We start from the raw sequence: 20,388 nt of genomic DNA on the forward strand, positions 1-20,388 counted from the left end.
TGTATGGGCACAGATCCCTGGTATGAACAATTCATAAGGCGGATCAGCTACCCTCTGGGTAGTGTGGTATCCCAGCTGGTTGGGTGGACGCAGGGTTCCATTAAGTACCACATGGGCCTGAGGCAGAAAAAAAAAAGGATCAAGGACCTATTGTGTGAAGCGGTGCTGGGTGGGAGTGGCCAGTGCTGGGTGGGCGTGTATCCCCCATCCCCCAAACACACCATTACCCCCCCATATCTTCCTACATAAGCAAGTAGAAGTAGAATTTTTTTTCAGAAAATAGAAATGTTATTTTAATACTTTATCGCAGCATGCATAGACGGAAAGGTTGTATATAGGAATACAGCGTGCCCAGCTCGGTAACGCCCTGGAGGATCAGAGCGTGACACTTTGCGTACGTACAACAATATCACACCCACTCCCTGAGCACCACCAGACCCAGAGATGGCCCCCTCGCTGGTTTCCTGTAAGGTTAGCAGAAATTAACTGGGACCTCAGTTGAACACTAAATATTGCAAAACTTTTAACATCTTTCACAACTGTCTCGGAGAAACGAAATGCGATTTAACCCAAAGGCATTTTATTCTATTTGATTAAACAAAGGTGAAAACTGATAAATATTCAGGAGCCCGTTGTAATGATTTCTGTAACATAAGACGGGGGCTCAGACACAGAGAGAGAACTTACTGTGTTTTACACTCTCCAAAGTGTCTGCCAATTAGAAAGACACAAACACTATAGTTATCTTCCCTATACGGTTCCCCAACAGCCTACTACTTACTTACACTGCAGTAACCACGTCATCCAAATAGCAGATGAAGGCTACTATCTGATAGGTTGCGTTGGCCACCAAAATGCACTGGGACAGGCTGGACACTCATAATAACGTATCCTATTCTACTGCCACAGTGACACATTCACTGAGTCATGGGATACAAACGATATCACTTCTGTTCTCAATCATAACATCAATGCTTCCCAAATATAAAGTGACATCACACTCACCACAACTATGCTGTATTTTTACAGGTGTTACATCCTTGTTTAGTGGACATACTTGTGTTATATATTACTGAAAATGGTCTGAACATTCTATGATGAATATAAAAACAGACTGTCCCCTATGAAATTAAGGAATAGGGCTACTGTGGAAACACACCATAGCCAGGCTTCCCAATTGTGCTGTGTCTGAATGCAGCAAGTTGCACACTGAATGAAACCAAAAATAAACTGTAGCCAATCAGGAGGCTTTACATACAAGGAGGGATACTTTAATATGATGCACTGCTGTAACAAACCAGATCGGAGCCACTGATCACCACAACAGCAGCTGTAACATACCAGATCAGAGCCACTGATCACCATAATCAGCAGCCGTCACATGCCAGATCAGAGCCACACCCCAACAGCAGCTGTAACATAACAGATCGGAGCCACCAGTCACCACAATAGCAGCCGTAACATGCAAGTCCAGAGCCACTGATTGCCACAACAGCAGCTGTAACAAACCAGATCGGAGCCACCAATCATAACGGAAGCCGTAACATGCAAGATCGGAGCCACCGGTCACCACAACACCAGCCATAACATACCAGATCCACTAATCACCACAACAGCAGCTGTAACGTAGCAGATCGGGTAAATTATCACCACAACAGCAGTCGCAACATACAATATTGGAGCCACTGGTCACCACAATAGCAGCTGTAACATACACGTTCGGCGACACTGGTCACCACAACAGCCGCCATGTGGTACCAGATCGGAGCCACTGATCAGCACAACGTAACATAGTGTTCATTCTATCTTTGAAAACCCATGTAGTTCCTCTTCCCTGCCTGGGGTGTCGCTGTCTGCTGTGGTGTTTCTACCACAGGTCTGGTTTGCAGATCAGTGCTGATATACATACCACACTGCTAGAAGCACTACAGCAGACAGCGACACCCCAGGCAGGGAAGAGGAACTGCATGGGTTTTCAAATATGGCGAGTGCTAGAATGAACACTACGTAACATACCAGATCGGGTCAATGATCACCACAACAGCAGCTGTAACATACCAGATAGGAGCCACTGATCACCACAACAGCAGCCGTAACATACCAGAATAAAGCCACAGGTCTACACAACAGCAGCCGTGAGGTACCAGATCGGAGCCACTGATCACAACAACAGCAGCCTTGGGGTACCAGATCGGAGCCACTGATCACCACAACAGCAGCTGTAACATACCAGATCAGAGCTACTGATCACCAAAACAGCAGCTGTAACATACCAGATCGGAGCCAGGCATCACCACAACAGCAGCTGTAACATAGCGGATCGGGTAAATGATCACCACAACAGCAGCCGCGAAATACAATATTGGAGCCACTGGTCACCACAACAGCAGCTGTAACATACCAGATAGGAGCCACTGATCACCACAACAGCAGCCGTAACATACCAGATCGGAGCCACAGATCACCACAACAGCAGCTGTAACATAGCAGATCGGGTAAATGATCACCACAACAGCAGCCGCAACATACAATATTGGAGCCACTAGTCACCACCACAGCAGCTGTAACACACAAGTTCGGAGACACTGGTCATCACAGCAGCAGCCGTGTGGCACCAGATCGGAGCCACTGATCACCTCAACAGCAGCCATAACATACCAGATCGGGTCAATGATCACCACAGCAGCAGCCGTATCATAAAAGATCCGAGCCACTGATCACCACAACAGCAGCTGTAACATACCAGATCTGAGTCAGTGATCACCACAACAACAGCTGTAACATACCAGATCGGAGCCACTGATCACCACAACAGTAGCCGTAACATACCAGATTGGAGCCACTGATCACCACAACAGTAGCTGTAACATACCAGATTGGAGCCACTGATCACAACAGTAGCTATGACTTTGTTATACTTTTGTTGCAAATTGTTATAGAACTTTGTTTTCCTTTACTATCCTTTGAATCTATTTTTGCCTTACATTGATAATAATCAATATTATTATATACACAACACAGAAAATAACAAATGCACGGATATTTTCTTTTGAGGGGACAAAGCATGTTAATCAAGAACACGAGATCGCAAATTGGTCATTAGATATTATTATATTCTCAGTGACCCTTATCCACTGAGCAACCGCTCCTGTAAACTTTGTAATGATCTATCGGTGCAAGCAATAGGCACTTAGAAGGGGGATAAGGGTTAGGCTGTGGGGCAGTGGGGGTTAGGTTTAGGCAGTGGGGTGCAGGGGTTAGGCACTAGTGGGGAGGGTTATGGTCAGGCTGCAGGGAGGAAGGGTTAGGTTTAGGTATTCTCTGATTGGGATGTCGGGACGGTCTTGATTGCCAGCATCCACACAGCCAGGATATAATATTTATCCCCACTGAGCTACATGAGGTCTAATAAATGCAAACATATTTAACATGAACCACTAGGAATAGGAAGTGTCGCCATTGTATTACCTGGCAACAGTACACAGAACTGACATGTCAGACTAGCGTTACACATGGAAGGAGGAACCACTGGCGTCTAGGTAACTCTGGTGGATCCGTGGGACCCACCTCTCTCCAATCTAGAAAGTCAGTGCAAACAGTGAAATGACTGGAGGATGGATGGTCTCTATGCTGCATAATTGCTACAATGGATAAAACACAGTATTTAGGGAAGGTGTTTTTTTTTATTTTTATTTAAATAATATCACATTTTGTATAATTTATTAAAGCCGCCATTACCACCCCTTTACTATGGTTGGAGTTAGGGACAGATTCGGGGCAAAATTTGTCATTGGCATGACGTGCATGCATGGATAAGGAGAAATGGCTTGGCAGAGTGTCCCGGCTCAGCATGCTGGCTAGGCAGAACTGCTCCGCCAGGCACTATGATGGCCGGAATGGCCCAACAGTCCGGCCGTGGATGGAACCCTGGAAGTTCCCTTAGAACAGTGACATTACTAAACCAACCTGTAGCAAATCACAGCATAGTGCTAGATCAACTTGTAGCCAATCACAGCATAGTGCTAGATCAACCTGTAGGCAATCACAGCATAGTGCTAGATCAACCTGTAGCCATGCATATAAGGCTAGACCAGCCATAAATAATCACGTTATATGGCTCTAATGTGACAAATCCCTCTATAGGACTAAACTAACCTACATCATAGGGCTAGACCAATGTGCAGCCAATCACATAAGATTAACCAACCTGTAGCCAATCACATTATAATGCTACACTGACCTGTGACAAATCACACCATAGAACTAGACTAACCTACAGACAATTACAGTATAGGGACACACCAGCCTGTAGCCAATCAGAGCATAGTGTTAAATTACAATGTGGCAAATCACATACATTAAGGCTAGACCAACCTGTTGCCAATCACATAATAAGGCTAGTCCAAACTAAGCCAATCTTAGCATAGAGCTAGATCCAACTGTAGCCAATCACATCAAAGGGCTAGACCAGTCATGTCCAACGTTGGCCCTCCAGATGTTGTGAAACTACACATCCCAGCATGCTTTGCCACAGTTTTGCTATTAGAGAATGCTAAAACTATTGCAAAGCATGCTGGGATGTGTAGTTTCACAACATCTGGAGGGCCAACTTTGGACATGCCTGGGCTAGACCAACCTGAACCAGATTAACCTGTTGATAATCATATTATAAGACTCGACCAAAAGGCAACCAATGAAATGCTCAGGATAGATCAACTTGTTGCCAATCGCAGCCTAATACTGGTGAGTGCGTGGGAACCTCAGGACTGTCTCAGTTACATAGACTGACCCAGGCCCTGTCCTGTCTGTGAGAGGCTCCCAGAAACCACAGAATGCCCACCTAGCCACACCTTCTCCACTGCTTCAATGTCCTCCCCATAACACGACATGTAATATTTTGCAACAATTCATTTACATTTAATATTGAACTACTTTGGAATAGGTTTACCTTAAAATCTTCAGGAAGCAACAATTTGCATGTCCGTAGAAAACTTAAGATGTAGCGGAAAATTTCCCCGTCTCGATCAATGAAGTAATGCTGCTTTAAACTGTCCAACACAATCGGTTCCGTGCCATTAAACAGACGACTTATTCTGAAAGGAAAAATAGTATTGATCACAAGTTATCGCAACTTCGCTCAAGACAAAGCGATGAATACAGCTTATGCAGGCAAACGCATCCATATGGTTCACCCCTATTCACCTTGTGGCTACTGATGGAAACCACAAGCTTAATAGGAGGTTAATCTTGCGGTTCCCATCATAAAATACAATGTAGCTGTTCCCACCATAGACTTTAATGGCGCATTCCCACATTTGAAGTCTATGGGGGAAAGTTATATTGAAGGCATACCGTGTTTCCCCGATAATAAGACCTCCCCGAAAATAAGCCCTACCCCAGATTTTGGACACTGGTCCAAAATAAGACCTCCCCCGAAAATAAGCCCTATCAAAATTTCCCTAAGCCGAGTGGGTGCACTAACTTCTGTAACCCCATCTCCATCCCCGCTAACCCCCTTCACCGCCGCCTTGCTTGTACAGGCTTCTACTGTACCGTAGAAGCTGTTGCAGCTCCCGGTCCCAGGGATGCACTGCGCCCAGCGCGTGACGTCACTGTGCACATCACACGGCTGCTGTACACGGAGGGAGCAGTGGCGCAGGCGGAAAACAAGAAGAAGAAGAACTGAAAAGTGCTGTATTGTTGGTGAGGAGCAGGACTCGGGGGCATGTTACTTTAAAAGAAGGAATGGGGGCTGTGTAAGAAGGACTCGGGCATGTTACTTTAAAAGAAGGAATGGGGGCTGTGTAAGAAGGACTCGGGCATGTTACTTTAAAAGGAGGAATGGGGGCTGTGTAAGAAGGACTGGGGGCATGATACTTTAAAATAAGCCCTACCCCGAAAATAAGGCCTATGTTGTTTTTTGTTGGGGAAAAAAAAATAAGACCGTGTCTTATTATCGGGGAAACACGGTAGATGCTCAGAGCCAGTTAGCAGACAGATCCTATAGTAATGCCTTTTGATTTGCTGATGGCTGCCACAATGATGATAGTCACACAGATCCCAGTCATTTGAGTAGAGGAAGTGTATGTGTTAACACATACACTTCTTAACACCATGCTGGTTGAGGTAGTACATTAAATATGTTGTTTTAACTTCTTGGAAGCCTACTCGGACTAAAGAGAACATGATCTATACAGCTATCATGGATGCCTATATGGAAAAAAGATTGTAAATGAGACCAACTCATCACACAAGAAACCGACTCATCGCACACAAAAACAAAGGTATTACATTTTAGGAATAGACAGTCATATGGTCGACCACTATGTGGTCAATAGGTCGACAGGGTCAAAAGGTAGACAGTCAAAAGGTAAACAGGGTTTAAAGGTCGACACACAATGGGTGGACAGTGGGTAATTAAGCGAAAGGAGAAAAACAAAAAGTGGAGTAATAAGAATATAGACAGAGAGTGGAAGTCTTCTTGAGGGGGACAAGAGCATGGCAACTACAGTTTAATGCCAAAAAATGTAAAATCATGCACTTGGGTCTCAAAAATCCAAAGACTAAATATAGTATAAATGGCACTATAATGGAAACTACTGAGGAAGAGAAGGATCTAGGTGTCACTATTTCAGGTCAGATGCTTGGTTGCATAGGGAGAGGTATCAGCAGTAGAAAGAAAGTAATAATGCCACTGTATAGGTCATTGGTACGGCCTCATCTAGAGTACTGTGTTTAGTTCTGGAGGCCATATCTCCAGAAGGATATAAATACATTAGAGACTGTACAAAGAAGGGCAACTAAAATGGTGCATGGCCTACATCACAAAACGTACCAGGAAAGACTAAAATATCTTAATACGTATACTTTAGAGCAGAGAAGTGAAAGGGGGGACATGATTGAAACTTTCAAATATATCAAGGGTTTTAACAAGGTACAGGTGGGAGACATTCTTCACAGGAAGAGGAGCAACAGAACATGAGGACATGCACTGAAACTGAAGGGAGGAAGAGTCTGGAAATTTGAGGAAGAATAACTTCACAGAAAGAGAGTAGTAGATAAGTGGAATAGCATCCCATCAAAGGTGGTAGAGGCAAATACAGTAGAGCAATGTAAACATGCTTGGGATAGGCATATTGATATCCTTACAAAACATTAATGATCAAATATTGTTTGAGGTAACATGTTAAAAAAGGGGCAGACTAGATGGGCCAAGTGGTTATTATCTGCCGTCAAATTCTATGTTTGTATGTTCAAATGCTACAGGGATTGCAGGTACAGTAAGTATGTGTGTGTGAGTGTGCAAAGCCACCGAGCCCGAAGCGTGGCGAGCGCAGCGCGCCCCGCGAGGGGACGCGGACACCTGTGAAGGTATCCGCGTCCACTCGCCACGCTTCGGGCTCGGTGGCTCGCTGCGCTCGCCACACTTTCTATTCTCAACTCCACGCCGACGTGGATAGTGAGGGTATGAAAAGGTCGGAGGAAGCGTACCGCCGCCCCTCGCGGGCACGCTGCGCTCACCACGCTTCGGGTTCACGTTTATAGTGGGGGGGGGGGGTGGCGTGGGGGTGCATTTAACATTGTAAGCACCCATTAGGGTGCTTATACAATCTTTCATCGAATAGGGGGCAAAAATGGCATCACCCGATGGTATGCGATGCGACGTACTCATCGCGCGATGGAGATCGGGGGCGCCGCCAAAATACACAAGTACCTATTTTTTAGTAACGGACTATCAACTCGGCAACCACAACCCAGGTGTTCCAGTGATAGTCCTGAGCTTCAACCCTGGCCTTGGGTGCCTGGACCCTAACTGAATTATGCCACGGCTGCTTGGTCTCCAGGCAATTGGAGGGGGTAGGCGTGATCCAGTGGCAATCTGGGTGCACAGGGCCAAATGACTTCGAGAGTGGTGGATGAAGGTATAGCTGTCACCTGTGTAACGCCGCTAGTCACACGGGCCACTGCAGTGACCGGGCCCCTATGCTATGCACGTATACAACTCACTGTATAGATTAATGGATATCTCCCATTATTAATTCATCTTATTGTTTTGTTTCAGAATGTCGTCTGAAGCGATTTCAGCGGGGGGCAAAGCTGTGGACGACAGCTGGTATTAAACACAAAAACATGTGCAGATAACCTGCCTTACACCATACGTCTGCCTACTAACTACAGCATATGCACGTATCAGTATATCAGAGCTAAATAAACATGGTACAAGCAGGCCTAAAAGAAAATATAATGTACAAAGAAAATCTCCACCATTAATCTCATGCATTCATTTCAAAGAATGACTTACACATCATGTGACCAAATAATAACAGGAGCTCCGCCTCCTTTACGCCACTCCGGACATTTCCAATACTGTCCCAAGAAAGCGGGCGGAGAACCTGCTGTACACCCTGGCAATATATTTATTATCTGCCCGGGTTTGTAAATTAAGCGAAAACTAAATATGAGTCGACTTAGTGACTACAGGTCTGCATTGGTGGACACAACAGTGTGTGTGTATGTATGTATATATATATATATTTGAGTGTATGAAATATCACGGCTCCAGCCCTGCACCCGTCCCCCTCCCCCCTCTGTGTGCAGCTTCCCCCGCACATGGTACAGCTGTAACACTAGGTCAATAGCCCTTGGCACTGAATCTCATTGAGCCCTGGGCAATCTGCTGCTCTTGTTCTCTGTAGAATCCATGGTGCAGAGTTTGAAGTATTCATTACAGAAGTAGTGTAGGATTTGCATGGACAGGCCACCTCCATTACATGCAGAATTCTGTGCATGCTAAGGTCTATGTGACAATAGGATCTGTAGAGCATATAAACTGCTCCCTGACTTTGCAAAAAAATGTAAGCTATTGATAATTGGCACATTGATTAGATCTCATCATGGCCGAAATCTGTATGGATTTGACTGCAGCAGACAGTGATAACTGCCTTTGTTACAGGCCTAACGTGAGTCCGTGCACTTCACACTGTACAACTGGGGGAGACAGGAACTGGTGGCGCTTGATAAGCGCAGTGCACCTCCTCTATCCAGTGCTCACCGAGTAACGCGACGCACACCTGCGTCATACAAGTGATACACTACTGACATATTACCGCCATATGCAGACAGGTTGCTGGGTGTGTTTTCGTTTGTCTTTTTAAGGATGATCTTGCTAATGATTGGGAAGCTAGTTAGTCTACCTGGTGTGCAAGTTCCTGGGAAAAAAGGATGGTTTCCTAGGTGGTAATACAACTTTAAAGAATAGCTGTACCCTGGTTTATGTGAAATTGTGTGTGTGTGTGTGTGTGTGTGTGTGTGTATCTATAATATATATATATATATATATATATATATATATATATATATATATATATATATATATATGTATATGTATGTATGTATAAAAATTAGAAACTGTCTCATGATTAATAGGTGGCTGTGAATTAATAAGGTGTGACAGGGAGGCGTGTGAGTGACAATAATTTATAAAGGCCGTAATAACAACACTGGTACATGGATGATAGATAGATAGATATAGAGGGGTATATGCAGGCAGCACTCACAGTCTTTGTAAAGCAGAGTAAGGCAAGTTGATTTTCAACGTTTCGGTTTTATTAGAAAAAAAGTTTTTCTAATAAAACCGAAACGTTGAAAATCAACTTGCCTTACTCTGCTTTACAAAGACTGTGATTGCCACCTGCATACCCCAACCTACAATTGAAACTAGGAAGGCACCTGGCACAAGTTACTTCTGTGAATGTGAGTGCCAAGCTCCGGAGGGGATATATATATATATATATATATATATATATATATACACACTGTCTCTTTCTTAACAAGACCCTGGAGTGCCTCCATCCCTCCTGCCCTACATTTGGCATTCGTATGCCCCCGGGCAACATACTACTCTACCTAGTACTGTGTCCATCGAGTGCCGATCGTCCCTTGCAACTAAATATACACACATATATACATACATATACACACACACACACAGAGTCCAATGACTGTCACTCTCTTGTCCATTGTCATTTATTTACAAGCCCTGGGAGTGCCGCCACTTCTATGTTGCGTGCGTGCATGTATATATATATATATATATATATATATATATAATATATATATATATATATATATATATATATATATATATATATATATATATATATATATATATATATATATATATATATATATATATATATATATATATATATATATATATATATATATATATATATATATATATATATATATATATATATATATATATATATATATATATATATATATATATACACACACACACACACACATATATATATACGATGGGACCGGCTCTCCACCTAACAGGTACAGTCCACCTGGGTGCCCCCCCTGGAGAATATCCAAATGCTAGCGGAGGGTTTGGGAGGCACTCCAGGGATTTAAACACAGGACCTTAAACAGAAAATAAATGTTACCTGTTTAAGGTCCTGTGTTTAAATCCTTGGAGTGCCACCCACATCCTCCGAGATATATATATATATATATATATATATATATATATACACACACCTATACATACACACGCACCCTTATTATACCCAATTTACCAGTGACGTTCCAGTACCTCCCATCACTGGTAAATTGCCCGTGCTATATACTTGTAACCACATACTGCATACAACCCTTATGGCTAGCAGGGGGTGTGACACACCAATACAATGTCTATTCTTCTTTAAAACAATATGGGAGTCATTAATCATTTAATATTTGTGGCTAAATCCCGAAAACAAGTAACGGCAAATATGACGTATCACCTGAATTTATCAGGAGGGACCAAGGCATCCCTGTTCCTCCGATCCCTGCGGCAATCCTTCCTGCACCACTGGACTGTATCCTTCATAGGTTACTATAAGGAATGCGAAGCTGGCCAATGTATCAACATCGGGCAGCATCGCTTCAGGTCTCTGGGATACCGCAATTCTGAGATGGCGGTAGCACTGCAGTCAGCGGGGTGTCAGCTCTAACCGCGCATGTGCAGACCCCCCCAGAGCCCTGTCCCTGTGTGCGCAGGATACATCCCTGCGATAGGTTAACATATTACAATGTGATCCTGGGTGGAAATATTCCGCTCAGATTGCATTGTATATGCGGTCCGTAATAAATGGGCCCCTATATATCTTAGAATTACTGACCCCACGGTATTGAATTACAACGTTGTAACCTCCAGAGCCTTATAGTTCTTCTTGCAGTGGGTGTTTTTCACCTTATCTGGTCGACGAATCTACGATCTCTAGATCGACCATGTTATGCTTAGTGGTCAACGGTCCACTATCACTAGACGGGTTCGACTAAGGGTGGTCGAACATAACATGGTCGATGTAGACAGTGTCAATACACTATACCATAACCTCTTTTGTTACGTACTAAAATAAACAGCTCTCTACACATCTGCAAACCCCCACCCCCCCTCCATTTCTGCAAATACTTCTGTGCTTCCCCTTCCATGAACCACTGTTTGCACCTGCAGTTATGGATCTGCACTTTGTCAGAGTAGAACGGTACTCCCCCAGCGCCGGTCACACAAGGCCTGCCGGCAGTCTCTACTTACACTGACTGCAGCCCAGACCTGCTCGAAAGCTCATTTCTTATACTTTTTCTAATATATGTCTTCCTAAAATTAATATTTAACTCTGCATGGAGGGTAGCAGAGTCCGGGGGAGGAATAATTACCTCTTAGGAGCAGGAATGCCCAAAGGACTCACAGAAGACAAAATACGAGCGGATGGCCGACGCGTCGGTAGTTACAAAGTTTCATAAAAAAGCATTAAGTTTCATAATAGAAGATACAAAAGCACCTATTAGGGGGTTAGAGGGTAAGAGGCGACAATATAAAACGGACATTATTCTACAATGTTTTCTCTTTGTATCGTGTACAGGAAAGTAAATGCAGAAATATTACCTAGGTTCTGCCTTTGGAAGCCACTGTAAATACGTGTACTGCCAGTAATACAGTGTGAACTACAATGGTTCATAAAAAAATTTGAGCATCACAATGGGGCATAATATTAACCGGGGAACTACTCTGGTTCAAAAAATGACCTGGGCACTACTATGGGGCATACAATTAATAAGGAGTCTCTCAAAAGCATAGGTACAGGGTCCCCTTCCATATTTTGCTGTCAGGCCCACCAAGTTCTGGTTACCTCTGAATATTATGCTACACATATAGGTGAAGATACAATTGGGGTGCTTTAAATAAATGATTTATAGAAGTCACAGAACATACAAAAAGAACCTCTGCTAAATTTGCCCAAATAGATTTCTCCATAACGCCATTACATAAATCATGAGAAAGCTTTAATAATGGGGTGAATTTACCTCTAATGCAATATCCTAAATCAGTCCTGGTTTTAAGGATATCCATGCTTAAGCGCAGATGAGTTAAATAATACATCAGTCAGTTTGACTAGATCATCTGTGGATATCAGTAAAAACTGAACTGTTCGGGTGCCTTGACGATCGACCTGCTGCAATGCAGAGTTCCTTTAGTGCAGCATTTGCCAACTCCAGTCCCCTAAAAGGCGCATGTTTTCCAGATCTCCTCATTATCACAAATGGTATAGCTATCACCACCTTTCCTTTGGAGTTTCAGAACGTGCAGCCAGATCTGGACACACCTGTGCACCAGCTAGGAGATCTGGAAAACATGCAGTCCCTGAGAACTAGCTTACCGCCATGCTGGTGGAGCACTGGCCCAGCACGGCTTTGCTGATGACAGCAGTGATGATGGCTACATTTAGATTTGTTACTTCCCTGCATAAACCAGATGACTCAGTTATTATTAGAATTAAGTTATAAACATAGAGCTCTCCGAACTGGAAACCAGGCAGGTCTATCTCATGGATCCCCAACGCACCTAACAGGGAGGTTCTGGTGCTCTCCCTGCTTAATTATAGGTCACAGCAATGAGCACCGTACCTGTAATTAGAACCAGATCATCAAATAACATAATAGACCAGTTTCAGCCTCTCAAGAATGGGAGTAGAACTATTGTCGCACTGCTGGGTTCAGTCGCTGGTGACAAACACAATGCGATTCTCGCCCAACTGTAGCCTACACCAATCACCAGCTGACACGAGACGAACGCTAATGTCACCCCGAGATATCATGGCGCCTGCAAAATATACAGGTGACTTTACAAGCGGCAGGCTTTGGAGTCCACTGCAACTGCATATCAACCACTTGCTTACTACATGCCTATCAGATGCCTCTTGCCAGCGTTAAATGTATTTTATCGGCCCCCCAATTAAATCCCTGCGCAAAACCGACACTTTTTCAGGGCCAATCAACTGCCTTTCCCCGCATGTTTGCAAAACAATATAATTATAATATACTCTTACAGGGATTTGGGTATTGAATGTTACACATGTTCATAGAATCATTATAATATAAGTGAATGCCTGTAAAAACAGCCCTATTAACACTTCAGTGTCTTCACTGTAGACTTTTATAGCATTGCTGGCAGCTTTGCTGACAATGAGACCCTGGGGCGTTGGGCGTGAAGACTCAGGAATAATGAAGTAGACATGTGACCGGCAATCGGGCTACATTTGCCCCAGGCAACTGGAGAGGAGAAAATTGAGTTTAGCTACTTAATTAGATCAGAAGACACAAGTAAACTGAAATTCACATTAACTACTAGTAGTAAAAACAGCGCATTATACCGATGGCTGGAAAGTTACCTGCATATCACCCCAAAAAACATTCTGCAGTTGCTCATTCACAAATCAAGATTTTGAAGACGTTCCACCCTACGCCAAACAATGCAGAGGGGCGTGTCTTCAAAGCTGTGATTTGCATATCCCCACCCCTATGTAATGACGGCCTCCCGTGCACAGTGTAATGCAATGTATTACATCATGGAATAACCAGCACAAATAAACTAACTGAACTATCTTGCAACTATTACATTACGACACATAATCATCTGTTTGCATTATACAGTAATAATTTAACGTTTCATTAAAAGGCTGTGAGATTTTTAGCTTGATAAATGTAGAACAGCTAAATATAATGAATCCATCCACTTGATATAAAATGCGGAATGTAATGATATTGGAATTGATATTGTGCTTTAGCTAATGGTGATACGTGGGGATTTATATACTGTACTAAAATGGGAGTTCTATTGAAGATGAGATGTTGCTATAGGCAACTAATCAGATTTTATCATTGTCTTCTAAAAAAGTGCTAAGTAAATAAGGAGTAGATTCTTATTGGTTGCTAAGAGCAACAGTCCATCTTCAATTGAACGCCCATCAGTAAATAAACCACATGCTACCGCTGCATTTGTCCTATGTGGACCTGCTGCATATCGATATATTGTCAACATTGACACTGTAGACGTATCAACCAGATACCATAGCGGTGTACCTAGCTGTTCTAAGGCAGCAACTGTAAATGCCGCAGATTCTGCGCTTTAATGACCGAAAACATTTGTGAACTATAAAAAGCACCAATATTCTACATTTTTCAAGAATTTTTACATTGATCACCAACATGAAGTAACAGCACGTTCATTGGAGGAGCACTAATTGCACTTCTAAGAAGCATGCATCAGGTTGTTTTATCCGGCAGTATATAATTATAGGTATTCCTGCATATACCGACGCTACGTCCACGACAGACTAAAGAAGTCAAAATGTAGCCCAGATGCCGGAAAGTGATATCCTCACCCCACAGTGCATAGGACGGTAATGTCTGCGTGTCCTGCCAAACATCTGGAAACAGAGGCTTGGCTTGTGTTCCTAATTATTATGTGACAAACGTAGCTCGTATAGCCAAAGTATGCTGTACAGAGTACCCAGGGCTGCACCTTTACCTCCAATTGCTTTTTGGCAGAACGTGAATAAAATAAAAATACATTTAAAATGAAAAAGTATTACTTTTTTTTTTAAAGAAACAATCGTCCTCTATTGGATTTTAGCGATGGCCTTCATAATGGAAAATAATGGTTACTAGTGAGGATATACTTCTAGGAACCAGCTGCACCCATGCAATAAGTTTGCATACGGTAGTGTCAGACATAACCGGAAAGCAGATCAAAGTCGCCCTCCTGTCCGCCAAGCTGTAATGCAAAACGCTGCTAATTATGAAGCTAATTGGGAGAGAGCGGTTAATGAGAAGAGGTTTACATCTGTGGCAGGGGCTCAGACATAACTAGTTGCTAGAAAGTTATTGGAGTCATCTGCTCTGTGCACTGCTCCCTGCAAACCAAAACCTATTTAGTTAACCCTTAAGTCAGAAATGCACTTTTGTTGATGATCTTAAGGTGACCACGATTGGTGAGATGTGAACTAGGTGTGATTTGAGTTACACAATAAGTACTATGCAATTTGAACTTCAGTGTTAAGTAGAGTACAACTGGGCGAATTTACTTTCTATTCAATCCTGATCGGGATCAAGTTGCACGGCGCCACGTACACATTCGATTTAGACTATATAGTACAGATCTGTACTATATACAGTAGTCTTGCCTGCACAGTCTATTTTTCTATTCAATTTCGATGCCACACATCAGGATCGAATGCGTTTGATTTCCATTCGATTTTGCTAATACTGTATAAGCAAAATCGAACGGAAAACTAGACAAAATTGAACCATGTGTACACTACACTATGCAATTTGAACTTTATATACTGTGCTATTTGAACTATATAAGATTTGGACTCGACTACAATATAAAATTTAAATATGTAAAGTGCATATCACATGCGATTCCCTACACAGGGTGCGATTTGAAAAAGATGCAAAATGCGATATGAACTAAAAAGTTCAAATGACGTGCGAGAACCGCGCCAGGTGTACGCACCTTTTGATCTGCTCCGTGCTACAGAAATTTCAATTAAAAGTACAAATTTATAGTCAACATATACCCAAACATCGACCAGCTGTGCCTATGAGTGACCGTGATAAACATAAAAGTATAAAATATTTGTGATAAATAAATATTTGAAAGACTTCATACACCAAAAAGTCCTAATTGGCTTTATACTTCATTAAAGCCTGAACACCGGAAGCAGCGTCCTTTATCTGTAATGCAAATACTTCCAGTACCAAGATATTTCATGATAGTGCATGGCAATCCCCTGGGTATTCTGGGGGTATAGAGTCATGCATTGGGTTCCCTTGGGTACTCATAGGGCATAGAGCAAGTACACATTTACCAGTCGTGTCAGCATAAAAGGAGGACGCAGAAGAACAGTGTCTAGTCCAGAACATAGTTGTTAATTCTAACGTATAAGGTAGAGAGGGTTGGTCCTTACCTGGAGTCCGGGTACTTAGTCAGCGTGGCTAAGCTGCTGGTATACATATGTCCCCCGACATCTATGTGTACCGGGGCATTGGATTTGGTCAGCTGAGCTGGGAGCGGGATACCTTGGGAAGCCAGAGGTGACACTGGGGATCGGGTGAGAGACAGTCGGGACATGCTGGATTCCTCCTAGCAGCAAAGAACAAAAAAATTTGAAAATTGAAAAAAACAGCTATCCATTAGTGTAATCAGTATTATGTCAAGTGATGTGATCACAGATCTAATCAGATCATTTCTGCCACTGCATGATTATACCTTCAGTTTACAAATTATTGGCAACACTGCAATTAAATATATTTGCATCGTTTTCTTAACATACCAGAGGGTAGGTGGAATATGCTTATTAGCAATAAGAAATCAGGAGCGCTTTTTTTTTTTTCTTCCAAGGTGTCAGCCTTAAGGGGCACAAAACAAACTGCAAAATTCTAATTAAAGGTCGTGGGCTTATGTGTTAGAAGTGAAATATCCCCTGACAAACGTATAACCAATTTGTGAATTGAGATTCAGGGTTTTTTTTTTTTGCACGTGTTTTAATAACGAGACACCTCTAAATTAGTGACTTCCTCAGTAGCTGTAGCATTTCTGTTATACACTGAGTCAATCACACCTACTGTAATATCCCCTCAGCGGTACCTACCTGTGCACAAAATCAAACCGTGCAAACCTTTAACTTTTTTAAGGGGAATTGATGTTGGGGTTACTACATACTGTATTAACCATGTGCGATGCATCTATGTGGCACACAAAAATGGCATAGGTTAATGTGAAGGAACTTTAAATTCCCCTTCGCTTTACTGTATGTATAGCAATGCAAATGGTCACCAGTTGGCTGGTTATAGTAGACGACACTAAACGCAAGTTAACAATGACCTGCGTTATGCTTCATAGACCTGATGTCATGGTACAGAAACGTGACTCCAATGATTGTAACAGATTCAGTATTTTAATTCTAACCTTTGTACCCAACTAAACAGGATGCATACAGAAAACAGATAAAATACTTAACTGGTTCCAGTGGAATATACTAGCTACAATAACACAATGGCCCGGCTAACAAGTATACAGTAATCCACTAGTCATCATGCAAAGTGGCCAGTAAAGTAGACCCGTATAGAACAGGGATATCCAATCACCACTAACTCTTCTATTTATAAAACACCCCAAAAACAACATACAGGAATTCAATAAACGCGGATTATGGCTTCACCGAACCTGCAATCACACAAGTCTAGTTTAGAGACTTACTAACTGACCCAACGTGTCAGATGCCTTGGCATGGACCGAATTAAGAATTGGCGTTACCCATAATTTGCCCTACTGTGCTACAGGTTCCACAACACAGGTTTGACTGACGTTTGGTTGATGAACAAATATTAATCTAGATCATTTCGTTTTAACGTACGAACATTTGTTTATATAAAAGTGTCAAAAACGTCTACAAATGAAATAAAGAAGTTATTCCATTATACGCAATGTTTGTTGTTGCTTTTTTTTCTTTTTTCTAATATGGAATACAAATTGCATGCACTGTTTAGCCCTATCTACTACAAAATCCACAAACTGGGTTCACTGCTAGCCTGTGACATGATGAGCGTATTGCATAGTCTATTATAATATATAACACACAATGCAGTCTCCACTGGTCTGTGATGTGATAAGAAGAGAGTACAATCTGTTACACAATCCTTACTCTATACAGACACAACACAAGCCTCTGGGACCTACTGTGTCACCTTACTATACAGTGAGTACACACACGTATATAATATGAGTATAACGTATAGACTGTATTGTGTATCTCATAGATCTTGGAGGTCCCACATACAGATATACACTTAATACAATGATACATAAGTGATAAACTGATAATACATCAATAAATAATACTGTGCTAGGGTGCGTCTCACAGTTGATGATGGTCTGCTCTTCATTCCAATCACCTTACGCTTCATGGCAATATGGGTCATTACTAACCTGACCATATCACTGTACAATGCTACATGCCATGTTGGTGCTTTATATGTGCCTAAAGAATAATCAATCTGTAGGTAACTGGGTCAACTGCACACGCTTACAGGAATGGGTGAATATTGCTGGTGTACAGTTCTACAGGGGACTTGATTGATCATAGATACATAGATTGACTTATAGATGGCTATATAGTTCTCTGATGCCTTCATTGATACGATCGAACAATAGTTGGCACATTGATTTTTAACAGATACAGAATACACAGTACAATGCTACATGTTACCCTCGAACTTCATGAAGGTCATTTCCCTAAATAATGGGGGGGGGGGGGGGGGGGGCTAGAGTACAAGGTCATGAACGGGAGGGCTGGATTCCTATTCAGGCTCAATGTTTATTTCTGCACAGAAAGTTCAGGACACTACAGCACCTTATATAGCACAGTACCCAAAGTAAGTACCTGGTGAAGTGATGGTACTCCCTCCATTCATTATCATTTCCATTGCATACAAGCTTAAAACCTCATTTACCCTCATGCATTGCAACAGAGCTTTAGAAATCAAAGGACAGACTCAAACACTTTAACAAATAAGAATACAAAATAATAATAATACTAATAATAATAGTAAAAAAAAAAAAAAGACATCCACTTTAAACAAAGGGTTAAAATGACCATTCTTTACGCTCGCAGGAGGCAGAGCGAAACAGGGCACCAAATTTGTCCTACAAACCTCTGGGTGACAGTAGTAGTGCCACTGAGTGGACCATGAGTACAGCATAGATGAAGGAGAGACACTGGTCAGGAGTGATTGAGAAAGGGAACTCACTGGAAGAACTCCCACCTAGTCACAACGGTGTGTCATGGTGTGACAGACGCAGAGATGCTTACTCCTGTGGCCCCTCCGATGCAGGGCCCTTCCAGGCGCACAGTGGTTAAACGCAATTGACGTCAGCAAAGCAATCACCGTCTTAAATTGCATTAAAACAAAAAATAAATAAAACTGGGTAGTGGTCGTTAAGTTTTTTTGGGAGACGGATGGTCTAGTGGGGGGCAAAGCCAATACCACCAGGTCCCCAGATGATGTGGCAGCGTAGTTGGTTTCCTTGTCCTTCCCTTGATCCAGAATAGCCCATGCAGTCCTCGGCAGATGATCTTCCCCTTGCTTCTGCGGAGTTGCTGCACGAACGCTGCTTGTAAAAGCTATTTGCCCATGTAAAGTGAAGTAATCAGGATGCCATGCTCATTTACACACAGAATGACTCCATGTCCCATTGTGATCGCAGTTGTTCAGCTCTCTGGGGGTGATTAAACTAGCGAAGGCTGCTGCGGCTTGGGCAGAGCTGGAGAACTCAGTCCCCCACCAAGTTGCCTCTTTGCTAAGCTGTTATTTTAACCATAAAAGGTAAACAGAAGGCAATTTTGGAGTGCTCCATCCCAGCAGGGCGCCCGGGGCAAAAGCCCAAGGCAAAGAATGTTGAAAGTGGAGAAATATTCCGGGGTGTTGTCTGCAGAATACAAAAGCCTGCAGGAATACTCCTCGCCTGACACACACACACACACACACAGGGATGATGCGCTCAGAGCCCTCTTTAAAAAGGTGTGGGGTGGGGGGGGGGGGGGAGGAAAAAAACCTACAAAAGTGTAAGAAGTTTGGGGTGTAAGCAGTTGCCCCCTCCCCTCTGCATTGGTCCACAGGCCCCTGCTGGGTTAGAATTGAGGGACTGGGCAGGGTTAAAGGCACTGCAAGACCCTTGGCACCTACTGATGGCAACAGACTGAAGGGGGTGAGGGTGAGCAGGCGACAAATCATGTGGCATAGGTACCACAAGGGGGAGGGGGGGCAGTAGTCACAGGATGCCAAGAACACTGTGTACAAAACATACTGTCATATTAACCCCCTAAGTGCACCACGCTACCATAGTGGCTCCAGGAAGGGGTTAAATCCTGGGATCTTTATAGCAGTGCAAAGATAGATTCCAGGAAGGATGGTGCCCAGACCTGTGTTATCCCTGTGTGTGGGTCCCCCTGATGCACTATACAGAGGCATACAAGTCCTGGTACATAA

At 42.9% G+C, this 20,388-nt stretch overlaps 1 protein-coding gene across 4 annotated transcripts in view; it reads right to left on the reverse strand.

Annotated features, from left to right (window-relative positions):
* The window catches only part of KCTD15 (potassium channel tetramerization domain containing 15), a 30,822-nt gene that overhangs the window by 9,680 nt on the left and 754 nt on the right, over positions 1–20,388 (reverse strand). The window contains exons 1-3 of one of the 4 annotated variants that reach the window (XM_083165499.1): positions 19,054–19,892; positions 16,308–16,483; positions 4,949–5,093 (exon numbers count right to left, since the gene is read on the reverse strand). In XM_083165499.1, coding sequence (XP_083021625.1) covers positions 4,949–5,093; positions 16,308–16,483; positions 19,054–19,101 — 369 coding nt within the window. In that variant the 5' untranslated portion in view covers positions 19,102–19,892. Of the gene's footprint in view, positions 1–4,948; positions 5,094–16,307; positions 16,484–19,053; positions 19,893–20,388 lie in introns of those variants that run through there. The other 3 variants (XM_083165501.1, XM_083165500.1, XM_083165502.1) reach the window with 3 other exon arrangements.

Source organism: Crinia signifera, chromosome 11 (assembly GCF_055691185.1).
Source record: "Crinia signifera chromosome 11, ASM5569118v1, whole genome shotgun sequence".
Classification (NCBI taxonomy): Eukaryota; Metazoa; Chordata; class Amphibia; order Anura; family Myobatrachidae; genus Crinia; species Crinia signifera.